At 40.9% G+C, this 15,226-nt stretch overlaps 1 protein-coding gene across 1 annotated transcript in view; it reads right to left on the bottom strand.

Annotated features, from left to right (window-relative positions):
* Positions 1-2,591: 2,591 nt before the first annotated feature.
* LOC133016090 (apoptosis-stimulating of p53 protein 1-like) overlaps positions 2,592-15,226 on the bottom strand; it is a 50,440-nt gene continuing 37,805 nt past the window's right edge. Inside the window, exons 12-23 of the mRNA XM_061083406.1 lie at positions 13,681-13,748; positions 13,173-13,380; positions 12,834-13,046; positions 12,492-12,704; positions 9,496-9,646; positions 9,363-9,400; positions 8,869-9,230; positions 8,424-8,561; positions 6,772-6,905; positions 6,299-6,465; positions 5,868-6,067; positions 2,592-4,035 (exon numbers count right to left, since the gene is read on the bottom strand). Of these exons, the coding sequence (XP_060939389.1) occupies positions 3,994-4,035; positions 5,868-6,067; positions 6,299-6,465; positions 6,772-6,905; positions 8,424-8,561; positions 8,869-9,230; positions 9,363-9,400; positions 9,496-9,646; positions 12,492-12,704; positions 12,834-13,046; positions 13,173-13,380; positions 13,681-13,748 (1,934 nt within the window). The 3' untranslated portion in view covers positions 2,592-3,993. The remainder of the gene's footprint in view (positions 4,036-5,867; positions 6,068-6,298; positions 6,466-6,771; positions 6,906-8,423; positions 8,562-8,868; positions 9,231-9,362; positions 9,401-9,495; positions 9,647-12,491; positions 12,705-12,833; positions 13,047-13,172; positions 13,381-13,680; positions 13,749-15,226) is intronic.

Genomic DNA, 15,226 nt, shown 5'->3' with positions numbered 1-15,226 from the left:
ACGCAAGCATCGTCATCTACGTCACTCATCAGGCGAGTGAACGTGGCTGATAAATAAACTTACATTCTGAGAATACGAGCCTCTGAGCGTCAGATGATAAACTGTCATATGATTCGTCATATGCAGCATGTAGCATGTAGCAGCTAGCGAAACACTCTAACTTCCGTTTGTACTTTCAAAATAAACTTACTACGGGATTTCTCAATAACATGAAAGTTGTGACAGTGGGAATAAATTACTGTATGTGTGCAAAGTGCATTCACTCAAGTGCTGCACGTAGGTTCAGTTTCCAGCCAAATGAATATATATATATATATATATATATATATATATATATATATATATATATATATATATATATATATATATATACAGTGTTGGGGAGTAACGGAATACATGTAACGGCGTTACGTATTTAGAATACAAATTATGAGTAACTGTATTCCGTTACAGTTACAAATTAAATAGATGGTATTCAGAATACAGTTACATTGTTGAAATCAGTGGATTACATGACGGTACTTCTCTGTTTCACGAGTTTAATCACTGTCTCGTAAATCCACCGGAGGCAAAGCCCCCAGGAAGCAGCTGGAGACCAGGGCTGCCGTAAGAGCGCCCGGACCCCGGCGGCGTGAAGAAGCCTCACCGCTACCCGCTCGGGACCGTTACAGGCCCCGGGACCTTGGCTCTGAGAGAGTTCCGTCGCTACCAGAAATCTACGGAGCTGCTGATCCGCAAGCTGCCCTTCCAGCGCCTGGTGAGAGAAGACCGACCTGCGCTCCCAGAGCTCCGCTGTCATGGCTCTGCAGGAGACCAGCGAGGCATGCAGGGTTCACACCGGACGCTGAAGCGACGCTAAAATAATATCACCCGTTGACCCAGTAGTATAAAAGCATATGGTCACTTGTTGCTCCAACATTAACTGCAACAGCGTCCCAATTTAATGTCATCCATCTTCAAGAACTTCTCCGCTGTTTGCTCCGTTCAATGTCGGGTGTCGAGGGTAAATTACGTATTCTCCGCCCCTCTCTTTATTTAAAACTCCAGGACAACAGAAGGGGAATACAAACTATGGGATGCATGCTTTATCATTTATATCATATAAAATATGTCATCAATATCGTTTAAAATCCTTTTTCAGTGTGTTTCCTGGAGCGATATGCTCGCGTCAAGCGCAAAAAATAGACCCGACGCCGAAACGATCGCTGCACGGCGCGAGGCAGCCTTGGCGCAGGGGGGGGTTCAGCCTCCGGTGAGACCCGCACAGAGGTGGGAGTGGATGGGAGCCGGACATCCAGCGGGCCCGCAGCATCGGTGGAGAGAGAGTTTAAACTGCTGCTGCTCCACTGACTATAACAACGCCGCAATCATACACTTAAAAAATGCAATACAAACCGGAAGTATTCCAAGTATTCAGAATACGTTACTCAGATTAGTTAATGTAATGGAATACGTTACAGATTACATTTTTGTGCATGTATTCTGTATTCTGTAACGGAATACGTTTTGAAAGTATCCTTCCCAACACTGTATATATATATATATATATATATATATATATATATATATATATATATATATATATATATATACACATGTGAATTTTTTTGTGTGTCTGCAAGATTTGCCTTAATCCGTAAAAGTAAGAGTATTCTACACTTTACTAATGGTATATTCTGATATATAGTTATATTAAAAGTTTTATTTAATGACTTTAGATTCAATGTAAACTCTACTTCTACTACTACTAATACAAATTAAAACTATATAACAATAATAAAGATGTGTGAGTCTCAGATTAGTTTGTAACAGATTCAGCATGTTTTAAATTTAAGAGAAAAATAATGGACAAACTATAGAGAGTAGTCATATTGTGAATTACAACAGGGATGCACCTACCTGTTAGGAGCCTGCTGTTTGTGTGGAGACTTGAATGGGATAATTCCCTTCTAAAGTCCACAGTTTATTACCATGACTTGTGTATGTGTGATGTGTGTGTGTGTGTGTGTGTGTGTATGGGGGGGGGGGGGTTACCTTCAATGGATAACTATTGGTTTTCTTTGAAACTTCTTCTATACTATATGGCATATTTAACTTATGATATAACCTGTCATGTTGTTACATCATCTTGTATATCATCAAACTGTTGTAAATGCAAACAAGATTCTCTGATGCTCTTTTCTCACTTTACAAAGGTCTAATAACCACAAACATGTGAACTCTGAGTAAATCAGTCACAGTCAGCTTTGGTTCTCTGTAGGGATTATAATTTCTTTATTATGAATGTACAGCAGCTGTAGAGTTATTGCTAGCATATACAGAAAGTAATGGTACACACTCCTCACAACAATGAACCTTTCTCACATCAGACAGCACTCAAATATGTTGTTTCATGTTGTGTTCAAGGAAATTATTCTTTATTTTGCGTCACAACGTTCCTGTACACTGGGTGGCAGCAGTGAGAGGCGCCAGACAAAGAAACAACAGAAGTGTGTCCCAATAATAATAATAATAATAATAATAATAGAAAAAATTGTTTTGCTTGAAATAAAACAATCAAACAAAAAGCTGAATACATAATACAACTACTGAAGTATTTAAATGTGAAAAAAATAATAATAAAATGAAATAAAATAAAAACTCAAGTTGTTTTCAAACTTTAGATTCTGCATTCACTCTGAGCTAATGTAGCCCCATTTCAATACTAAACCAATTGGCCCTAGGATAAAGTGTTGGTATTTAGCCTGTACATTTGGTTTTCAACCTTCTACACTCTGGTGTTCAAAGTTGTCAAAATAGATACTGGAGCTTTTATGTGGTATTTTAACATTTGACTAACAAATATAGTTTGTTGGTCGATGACTGATTAATGTGATCGTTAGTTCTAGAGCCTGATACCAGTTTTCTAACAGTATGAGGAGCAGTGTGAACGAGGCTCTAGTCTGGATTAAACTTTATGTGTAATTGTGTGAAGGCTAGCAGGTGTTCTCTCTATTCAATTCCTCATTGTGGTCTCTCCCCTTTAAATCTGTTTATTTTTACATAGTTTGGTTTCACAGCTACACAAACACATTCTGTACACATTCTCTTTTCCTTCCTATCTTCTGTTTTTCCATCAACAACCATTTTGCAGTTGAGCAGATGTTGATGTGTCAGCATGCACCAGCGATAAGACAGATGCAAATACTGAAATACATCAGTAATGGTTCACAGATGCTTTTTACATCAGTTTTGTAAAATCTTCTGATATCAGTTCAAACTTTTTTTTACCATGCTTTTTTATTTAACTGTGAAAATCTGGTGCTTGTTTGGGCTGATGTGCACCTCAGCAAATTTTCGATCAACCGATCAACAGCCACACAGTACTGGCTAAACTTGCTTGAACACACATTCCTCTGTTCTTTTCTTTCACTTTCCTCTCTCCGTCCTCACTTTCACATGTCACATCACACACGTCACCTGATTCAGAAATCTTCACACCTCACAGTGTGACAGATTTGTCCGACATCGTGTTCATTTCTATTGGTACATATCTTGTCCATTTGCTATGCAGATGATGAGTAGTCTCATTGTGTCATGTTTTGAGCTAAATGAACTGAAGCTTCATCCAATAGATAAGAAAGGTTCGGTGATTTTCTTTTCTATTCAGCATCTGTCATGCGGCTGAACACCAGTGAAGTTTTCAAGCTACCGTAGCAAAAACAAGATTCAGGCAATTTCCTCAACTCTGCAGCAACTCGGTAAAATATATCATGACTCAACCACAACATGACTCTTTTGTTCCAGCGTTACACCCAAACATACCAAAAACATACCCAGCTACAACTTTAACCTCCATATTCCTCTTTCTTTCTTTACACTCTTGACTATTTCTATCCTTCCTTGAGTCCTTCTTACATGGGTAGCACGCCCGCCCTCATGCGGCTTCTGCTCCTCTTCTTCTCTGCATGCATGTGCCCACAGTGAGTGTGCACGTGGCCCCTGATCTGGGCTTCATGCCAACGAGCGTTGTCTGGGTTTGATCCTTGGATACAGCTGGAGAGAGATAGATATAGAGAGATAGATAGAGAGAGAGAGAGAGAGAGAGAGAGAGAGAGAGAGAGAGAGAGAGAGAGAGAGATAGAGAGAGAGATAGATAGAGAGAGACAGAGAGAGAGAGAGAGAGAGAGAGAGAGAGAGAGAGAGAGAGAGAGAGAGAGAGAGAGAGAGAGAGAGAGAGGGGGGGGAGCAGTTTTAATACTGTATATCATGTTAACGTTGTTCACAAGGTGCCTGAACAACATGAACAGGCAGCTTCCTGTGATAAATTATATTATTTAATTCACATTCTGTAGACGAGGATGAGCCCTCGATGGTAGACGAGTTTTATTAAAGACGTTAATGTACTTGAGCTTTGCTGAGGGGGTAGTTTTTCCATGCGGCTTTAATGTACTGTGTACAAAATAGAAAACTTATCCTACAATAAATAAGATTAACATGTCAGTAATACAATTAAATTGCATTTTGGATTAGGGTTAATCCTAAAGGACAAGGGAAATAAACCCAAATAAAGATCAACAACAGAATCTGTTCATTCATTCTTGAGTCCAAGTTTGACTTGCAAATCAAAGTCAATAAGAGTCTAATTTCTTTTACTTGAGTTATTCTGGGACACATTAAAATACTGGTTACTTTATAAATGATATAATAGTTTGAAATGCCCTTTTTGTGTGTTTACATAGGACTTAAATGTACAGTGGGTGTGGCCAGGACATCACAAACAGGTCAGTGTAAAACAACAACTACAAAACACACACAACAGAAACGCAACCACAAAAGAAATGAGCGACAACACATGTTGACAATGAAACAACCAGAGTTACTTAATGTGGTCAAGTCATGGATATACAGTATGGGTCACATGAGCTATAATGTAAGAAAAAGTGGACAAATCAGTCACTGCTTAAGATTTGATGCTTGTCTAAATGAGGTGTTATTGACAAGGGCGTTCTTCCTTTTTGGGTGCTCCAAGCATGATGGGTTAAAAGCAGAGATTAATTTCCCTCCTTGCATGAGTGTGCTTGTGCATGTCTGTGCATGTGTTTGGGACAAATAAATGTATCTTAATCTTAATCTTATTGCATGCTTGTCCTCCATTATTGCACTTGGTCACCATATACGTGACAATACGAGCAAAGACCTGCAAAGCTGTGAACTTTTCCATATATAGTGGTGTGCATCGTGTTGTAATAACAGCAATATGGGCTTCTGCACAAATTAAGGCTTTACAATAACTAAAAGAGTGGAAGTGTAAGAAAAGGATATACGAATCATTTAAGCGTTTTTCTACTTAAACATGAGCTACAGTGATTAGCATGTCTGGCTAATTGGTTTGGTGAACATACTAACTGTTAGCATGAGACATGTGGCTTTAGTACCTTACTAAAACAAGTATCTATGAGGTGCATTAATAATCTTTAACAAGATCGTCATTTTCAAAAGAGTTTGATGGATTTTTAACCAACCAATGGAGAAAATGTTAGCAATATATATATAAATCTATATATTTACATTCCTGCAATGCTTAATGCCATTATGCAAACAGCACATTTGCAATTGGCAATATGCAACGCAAAAACAGGAAGCTTGTCAGCTGGATAGGGACAGTGTTGGTTAGGTTGGTTGTATCTAGTGGATAAACAGTGTGATTGTACTTTAACTCATGATTTAAAATTGGTGTAAATACATAAACTACTTAATAGTTACTAGTAGCTTTTATTACAAATGTGTAGGTTAACAAAGAGGCGAGAAGTGTTTCACTTCTTTCTTTGTGTGCACACATTCACAGTGAAGTGTGTTGTGTGTTGGGATGTTTTATTTTCCCTCACCCCCAGCAGGTTCCTGGGGATGTATCCCTCCCGGTCATTAAGTCGCGCCCACCACCACTCTGTCTCAGTCTCGTCACGCCGGGTCAGCACAGTGGGGCCGTCGCCCTCGCTGAAGGGAAGCTCATCAGCCTGCTGGGCCGTGTAGTCCCACAGAGCGTAGACCAAGCCTTTGTTCATAACCCCCAACTTCTCCTGTACACCTGTAAGACATACACAGTATTATTCACTGTAGACCTATTCAGTGTTGGACAATTATGTTTAAAACAAAAAAGTCCAATGAAGGTTCAATGTGATGCTTTCCATAAAAACGAACTATATATAACTTCTTTAATTTCTTCTTTTTCATTTTTTTTAATTAATTTTCCGCTGTGGATTTGACAAATTCTGATGAGTTTTATTGATTCACCATCAGTCTCTCAGTATTCACTTACCGTAGAGAAACTGAGAACACTGTGTGTAGCCCTCCTCCATTTCTTCACATTTGTCTGCTGCTGTTTCGACATCACTAATTGTTGTTGCGAAAATGGCCGCCCCGGACTCCACAAGCATCTTACAGAGGTGAACGCTGTTACATGAAGCTGCACAGTGCAGAGGAGTCCTGTAAGGCACAACATTCAAATATGACTTCAAACATTCCAGCAATGCACATATATCTAAAATCTTATATAGGCTAAACAAAAGCAATCTCTTCACGAAACAGGCTGACATTAACTGAACATGAATTCAGTCCGCTGCATCGGTAATTCAATTAAGTAACTTTGTACAGCAGCGGAGTCAAAAATGAATTTAGAAATACAATTATCTCTGTCATTGCTGCCACTGAGCTGAGCTCCAGCATCGCTGCCACAGTGTTCAAAATTCCCTCCTAATATTACAGGACTAAAAAATGACTCAAAGTACTGACCATCCATCACTGTCAGCTGCGTTCACGTTCACTCCGAAGTCCAGCAGAAACTTGACAATATGGTGATGTCCAGCGCAGACAGCATTATGAAGAGGAGTTATGCCTTCATCATTGGGCATACTGGGATTTTCCACCTAAAGTTCAAATATTGAGGAAAGATACAAAATAATATTAAAATTAACTTAACTTTGCTGAACTTTGGCGCAAATGTCCCAACAGAACAACAGCTACAGCAACAGGGAGTTCTGGTCTTGAGGAACTCTTGCAGAAAGCACTATAGAAGTGCATGACTTCTCTGCAAGAGGCAGGAGACTGCAACATTTTGGAAATCGTTGATATTTAGCCTCAGGGCATTATACATTCAAACCTTGTTCTGGATGTGAAGCTTCTGAATTAGAGTAACGGATATAATTTACGGTTTAAAAAGTCTGCAAGCACTTTTGTCCAGCATCCATGAAGGAAATGTGTCAGTAGTGGATATAGATTTCATCTAAAAATGTAAACTTTGTTCTCAGGAGCTCTGTGCTGAGTGTGTCCTCAACAAGTCTGCACACCTGACAACTGAGACCACTTCTTCCATGACAGTATTGCTGAGGATCAAAGATATCATACTTAACTAATTTGTATTGTCCTCATGTTATTGAAAGCTTCATACTCTTCTAATTGAAAGCAAGTCTATTGAGGCAGTCCGTGTGTGGGTGTCCAGTATTTGTGGGTATTTAAAAATACTCCATAAGCGAAAAATATTTTTTTCATTCAACACAAACGTAAAAAAGCACAGAATCCCAGCATTTTAGAAGTGGACATTTTATTCAAAATGCTGCTGTAGACTCCAGAAGAAGATTTACACTGTTTGGTCAGGATCATACCACACTTCAGTACTGAACAGTAGGGTTCTACAATATCAATTATTAATCAATACTTCACAGACCCAAACACTTTAAAAACGGCATACTTTAGTACTCTCCAGGTTTAAGTCCGTCCTATGAAAGAGGTCATAGTTGGTCTTAAATTACTTCTGGTGTTCCACAAGGCACTGTACTTGGTTCAATACCTGTGTATGCAACCACTCTGACCTGATTTCCAGCTTCAGCATAAAATTCTCATTGCGCATACGCTGATCTGTTTTATGTTGATATCAAACCTAGTGATCCTCTCTGTGGGATCCAAACTTAAACCAATGCTAGCAAGGTAATCTGCTATATGTTTAATGTTGCCTAACAGATGAAAATTCAAGGTCAATGAACTACACTGACGAATGTTGTTTTATGAGTTTAATATTCATAGGGCACAAAGGACACATTTCAGTGGACTTTAGTTATTTTCTGCCTATAATCCTATCAGTTATTATCCCATTACTACAGCCTTACAATTTTATTTTTATAATCAACATTTTCCAGTTCCTTTACACTTCCAACTGTCTGAGAAGAGATTTATCTTTAAATTGACAAATCTCTTTTTCTGACTGTAGGACTTGTAAGGTTTTCTAATCCTCTTGAAGAGCATAAGATGGATTTGGAACTGCTGATGTTGGCCTAATATTTGACTTACTGAGCTTAACAAATAATCATGACTTGATTTTAGCTCTGCCGAGAAGACAATAATGTTTACAAAATGAACACTATTAAACCATTATTAAACATATGCTTTACCTCATAGATGATTCTCTGCACCAGATCAAACTCTCCCTCTAACGACGCATCCAGCAGCAGGGCGAGAGGGTTAAACTTGACTCGGAGACCGTGGCCTGTCCGCTCAGATGACGGCTTCTTCAGGTTGGTTCGCTTCGTCTGGAGTACGCAGGGAGAAAGGATGTGTTGACAGTTGAGAACAGAAATTACCAAGCAGGCACTTAAGTGCTTAAGTAAGTACATTAGCATTTAGAGAGAACAGCTATTTTCTATTTATTATATTTGGGTTTCAGGAAAATAAAGTTAAATTCACCAATACAGAAACATGCTGAGAAACAATTGAAGTGGACTTAACAGAATATATTGGGCTCTATTACTGTAAAGGGAGAAGTGGACAATGTAGCTAATGGCAGCTCAAGTTTTAATGTGTTTATTTGACATCCAGGAAACTAATATCTATCCCCACCTTAGGCAGCGGAGGAGGTGCAGGAGGTGATGGAGAGGCCTGGCCTACAGAGTTGTTTGTAGGACTAGATCCTCTCTGTTTGTTATTATTCTGGTCCTCTGGCCTATCAGGTGAAGGGAATGGGCTGGGCTGGGTTGACGGAGAGACAATATTGGTAGCTTCCGCTGTTGCAATTGACTCTTTGGATGTTTCTATGGAAATAGAAGGAGGGGACAAGCGTCTGGAGTCCGAGTTCAGGTTCTGGACTTCGCCCTCCACAGCTGCCGCACTGATGTGCTTGTCACCAGGTTCTACATTCCCATTGGCTGAATGGATGTTGTCCATGTCACCCAAAAGGCATTCAGGCTGGTAGAAAGTGTTGCCTGGAAAACAGTCAATTTAAGCATCATTTAACTCAACAGTACCATTAGGTCAAACGGTAAATACATCTTAACACTGTAAACCAACTGATGCTGAGTGAGGCCCGCTCATATCGTCATAAATGTGTATCTTACCTGAGCCTCCTTCCATTCCTCCCGCCAGTGTGTTGAATCTGCAGAAGAGAAATCAGCATCAGTGTCAAATTTATAAATCAATTTATTAATTCATAAAAATGGTTTAATCTCTATGGTGGAGTGTAGCACTGACCTCTGGTACAGAAGTTTCTGGATGTTTGGCCCCTGTGGGCCCTCTGGTTCAGTGATTGAGCTGCGTTTCTTCAGCGGCCGTGGAGCGTTGCTGAGGCGTCTGCGAAGGACCTCCAGGTCAGCATCACTCTGGTAACGTAGCTGGGAGTGGGCTGTGGAAGCAGAAACAGTGGGACTCTGTAATGTTTACAATCACACATTTCTTCTTATGCCATCTATTTATGTTAATGTACTTCATAATGGTCCTAGGTATCAGATCCCAAATCATCACTTATTTGGCACAACAGACATATATACTTTTTCCAATTTATGACCATTTATAATTTCAAAGGAAACAAGTTAACTTAAAAAAATTACACAAATAATCATCTAATCCAGTGGTTCCCAAACTTTTTGTGCCCAAGGCACACCAAAGGACAAATACAAATTTCAAGGCACACCTATTGTGCAAAATAGCCTTATAACACGTGTTATCACTAATATCATCTGTTTATCTGTTAAGTTTATAATTATTTACTAATGCCAAATAAGATGTGACCAAGACAACTATTCTACTCATGAAATATTTATTAACAAAATACTTCACAAAAATATTTAAACTTTATCAAATTGGGCTTAATCAAACACACCCATTTCAACCAGACAGGTGAGGCAAAGGAAACAGAAATTCAGCAGAGAACTGTCCATGAGAAAGCTGCATGGTCCTGAATCTGACCCACAAATTATAACTGTAACATTTAGAATCAGGCTTTTTTTGTAAATATTCTGCCTACTAACAAATCAGTGGGACACATGTGCCTGTCGGGGCGCACAGATTTTTTTAATCCTTGGTGGCACGGAGGAGAGGGCCACTCGCAAGTCCTGCTCAACAGAGAGCCGTGACCTGGTCTTGTTCTTCATGTGAACAAGAGTGGAGAACGCCAACTCACACAGGTAGGTGGTGGGGAAATGAAGAAGTTGGTCGATAGCGTGGTGGGAGATGGTTGGATATTCTGATGCACAAACCAACCAAAACTGATCGAGTGTGAGCTCACTAAATTTCAGTTTCAGCGTGCGGTCCGCACGGAGCTCTGCGCTCTCCTCTCTCTCCTTCATAGTGAGCTTCTCGGTTGAGGACTCGGACTCCTGGTTGAATGGGTCTCGGATCCAGTCATTGTCCTCGATGTCCGCCACACGTGGAAAATAGCGCTCAAACCTCTCTTTTAAGGTCTGAAGGTGTTCGGCATATATAGCGCGCTCACTGGCTGCCTGTGGCGCAGCTGATGCCAGCGGGAACATGTTCATGGAGCCCTGTTCCAAAGCCTCGCGCCACAGGGTCAGTTTGCCCATAAAGCCCCGAATCTTGTCTGTGGATGATAAAATGTTTTCATTCCTGCCCTGAAGCTTGGCGTTTAACTCGTTGAGATGCCCAAATATGTCTGCAAGGTAAGCCAGCCTGGCGCACCAGCTCTCATCCGCGAGCCTGTCCTTATGAGGGACAGCGTGTTCACGTGAAAATTCCAAAAGTTCTTCCCGGAGCTCGTAAAAACGGGATAAGACTTTCCCCCGAGACAACCATCGTACCTCTGTGTGGAGGATCAGGCTTTGGTGGTCGGCTCCCATCTCAGCGCACAGCTGGGAGAAAAGGCGAGATTTCAGGGGCCTTGATTTGATGTAATTCACCATCTGCACAGCCTGATTCAGCACCTCAGTCAACTCCAGGGGCATGGTTTTGGCAACTAATGCCTCTCGGTGCAAAATGCAGTGGTTGGTCACTATCTGTGGATTTTGTGCTTTTACCTTTGCAATAAAGCCTCTCACTCTCCCCGTCATGCACGCAGCACCATCCGTGCACAGACTGACGCACATACTCCAGCACAGATTGTTTTCTTTTAAGTAGTTATCAGTTACCTTGAATATTTCTTCTCCCGTTGTATGGCTTGCCATTTCTTTACAGAAGAAAAAAGTCTCTTTAATAGAGTCACCGTCAACATACCTGACGTTTGCCAGGAGCTGGGCAGCCCCACTTATATCTGTCGATTCATCTATTTGAAGAGAAAATCTGCCGCTGGCCTGCACTTTCTCTGTTAAATGTTGTTCAATGTCTTCTGACATGTCATCTATTCTTCTTTTGATTGTGTTATCAGATGCCGGCACCTTGGATAGCTCATTTGCGGCATCTGGACCCAGCATGACACCTGCAATTATTTTGCAAGCAGGGAGGATGAGTGTCTCCGCTATTGTGTGAGGCTTCTTTTGCTTTGCAATAAGCTCCGCTAGCATGTAACTAGCCTCCATTGCCTTTTCAGACACTTTCACGGAATCCAACAAACGGTCTTGCTGCCTCTGGTTCAGATCCTGCGCTCTTTTGAAATAGGCCAGGTTTCTCTCAGCGTGGAAGGGATGTTTGGTTTCCAAGTGCCTCTTCAGCTTGCTTGGAACCAGATTAGCATTAGCTAACTTCTCCCGACAGAGGACGCACTCCGGCTGAGGAATGTTGACATCCCCGGTCCAACTGAAGCCATAAGACAGGTTACTTTCATGATACTGTCGGCTGACAGTTTTTTTCCTCTTTTCTTTCGGTGGGTTGTCGGACTCGGCAGTCTCTGCACTGGTGGTTGGTGGTTTGCTCCGCACGAGAAAGCGCTCCATTTTCCCTCTTGTTTATGTTTTAATGTTGTGTTCACCTGCCACTGCGCGAACAGCGAAATGTGGGATCCTCTTTGAGGATTTTTTAAATAGTTTTTAGATAAAGAGTTTGCCTCCGTATTATGGAATGAGTGCATTCAAAGTAGTATATAGTAAATTAAAATAATTATTTTTGTATAGTTGTATACTATATTGCAGTAGGCTATGGTTGTCACAAAATCCCACGGCACACTTGGACTTGCCTCACGGCACACCAGTGTGCCGCGGCACACAGTTTGGGAACCACTGATCTAATCAGATAGAAGCAGAATTAGCAGATTTATGGCAGCATTTACCCTGTTTGAATCTAATTCATGCTCTGGTACCTACCAACTGGAGTGAGCTTTGTGGGACTGAGGGGACGAGGGATGTTATCTACGCTTGGCGGAGGAATAATTTGCCCATCACTGCTCTCTCCTCCTCGTTTCCCTCCTTCCTTATCTGTTACATCCTCTCCTCCTGCTCTCACTCCTCCTCCTCCCTGGAGGAAAGGGACAGGGGACGGAGAGGTGGAGGACGTGGGGAGGATAGGTTTGCCATAGACTGTGGAGAGAAAGGGAAAGGGACAGATATTGATTTATTTTCCCTTGAGGGGATTGTAACAATTATTACAAAAGCAGCTTGAGCCTAAATATACAATCCAACCTCTAATTTAATCTGTCGTTTAATTACCTGCTTTGACGGTAGTTCTATTGCTAAGGGATCCATAGTTTTTAGCCTGAGGCTGCTGGAGGTACATGCTGTAGATGGAGCTGCTGTTCATGGTGGCAGGACCCTTCCTGGGGGACTGGGGCCTGGAGGGATGGTCCGGGACATAGGGGCGTACGGCCACAGCTGGAGGGGGATCTGTTCGCTCTGTTTGTGGGGACAGTGGAGAGGGCTGGGCTGTGTGCGGAAAAATGTAAGATATAAAATTAACATGAAAAAACTTTTTTTTGCAAACTATTCACCTAAATAGATTCTTAGTTAGTCAAAGTCCAATGTAACTCGAAACAACTCTCGTTTAATGACCTTGGTTTGAATGAGGAGGTACAGAGATACGATGTTGTATCTGCTGGGAGGAGGAGGATGATGAAGAGGAAGATGACGTGGCGTTGGCAACGTTAGATCGACGCCAGCCCAGTGTACCAGGGGCAGAGCGGGGCAGGGAGCTGGTGACACAGTGATGCCCTGCCGCCTGGTGGGTGGCACTGGGGTAGGTACCATAACCAGAGGGAAGCTGGTGGGAGAAGGAGATACAGAAGTGCAAATGGAGAGAGAATTTGAAAATGAGTGACTAAATAGCCTCATTAAAGATTGAGAATTTTCTCCAGAGATATTTCTTGGGTTTGGAAAGTTCACATTTACTCAGCTGGCCTTCAAATTGGCAGCTAGGGAGGCCTTTAGCAAAAATTATGACTATTTAAAAGGGACTTACTTGAACTCCTTTTATTACAGAATTCATGAGAATATATATAATATTGTAGTATGATGGTGAAATGTTCATATTATCTCTCAATGTCTAGAGTATAAACACTACCTGTTCTGGACTGTTGGTCCTCCAATCGGACACACTCTTACTGATGCTAGGCCATGATGCTTCGTTGGCTAAATGGAGAGAGAGGGAGTTGGTGAGAAAGGGACAACAGTTACAACAGGAAAGGCAATTAAGGAGAGGGAGTGATGAAGACAGACACGAACAGAGGAACCCTCAGTGTGTTGAAAGTGGTTAGAGGTAAGATGGTAGTTGTAGGAGCAGGAGACGCTGAAAGAACAGCAAAAAGTGTCTGGTATATTGTCTGAATATTTCAAATTACATTTACATAGCAGTATGACGCTCAAATAGTTAAATAGAAGTGTAAATAAAATAAATGCATAGTATTATCTGTGGTAATTGAACAATATTCAGTGCTTTCAAGTCTTATTGACTCTAATTGCTTTACAGTAATAGTCACATCTACCCATTCACAGCCATCAATTCAATTTCAAATTTCAAGCCTCAACATAACAAATAGTGTTACGTAACAAGACAAGCACTTAATTGCTTAACAACCACTCTCCATGTTCAGATTGGTGATTACAGTCTATTTCCAACAGTAAATATCATTTAGTTTCCTCTTACATCATGAGCTTGGTTACAAAATGTGTCTGTAATGTTGTTGTTGTAATAGCAACTGGTAAATGTGTATCTGATGATGAAAAAGGCAAACATTTGCAGCAACTGACAGTCGTCGCCATTCGATTGACTTTTGGGTGCTGTTCAACAGCAACTTTTATCAACTATTACACTAGGTGGTTGTTTAATGAGGGAAACCCAACAAAACATTTCAAAATCCAGACAAAAAAACCCCATTTGCCTTGAAGGTTTAAAGCCCACTTGACTGACTGTGTTAAAATGCTAAGCTTTTAAATAAATGAGCCCATTGCTGTAAACAAAAGTATCAGCTGGGATGTGAAGTTGCAGTTTAACCCAACCTACTCCACAGAGGTGGATAGGTAACTAAATGGCTAAGTTCAATGAAACACAAGGTCAGGACACAAAGGTCACGGTCGTTTACTAAATCTGGATCCCACTTTCCGACAGTCGGACAGTCCTGAGGTCAGTGACCTAGCTTAATGCTTCACAGTCAACGTCAGGACACTAAGACTTATTGAAAGAAATGTTATCATGATAATGTTTAGTAGGATTTCATTTTCGAAGTTAGAGTTGAAAGTGTTAGCACACTAACATGTTCTGAGAGCTGAAACAATGGCCTGGTTGAATATAATTGAAAAAGCCTCTAAAAATCAATTTAGTACTTTGTGAGTCATTAAAATTCCACTTCATGTTGGCTTTTTGTCTATTCATCATCTATTGTCAAAGTATCATTTTGATCTGTTACCTAATCATTTGGCCCAGCGATCAATTGTGCAACCGCGTCACAACTCTGGCGCATATATGCAGTTTACCAGACTAATACCGATTGACTATTGAACCTTGGTGTCCTGCAGTCAGTGCAGTAATCTGTGCTGTACAACCTGTTGACTGCCGCTGTAACCTGCTGACCTCAGGAAGACAACATTCACAACAGGAAGTAAACAGTCAG

The sequence above is a fragment of the Limanda limanda genome, chromosome 12, assembly GCF_963576545.1.
Source record: "Limanda limanda chromosome 12, fLimLim1.1, whole genome shotgun sequence".
Classification (NCBI taxonomy): Eukaryota; Metazoa; Chordata; class Actinopteri; order Pleuronectiformes; family Pleuronectidae; genus Limanda; species Limanda limanda.
Note: the sequence above shows the minus strand (reverse complement) of the source record. Positions and strands in the feature narration are given on the sequence as shown.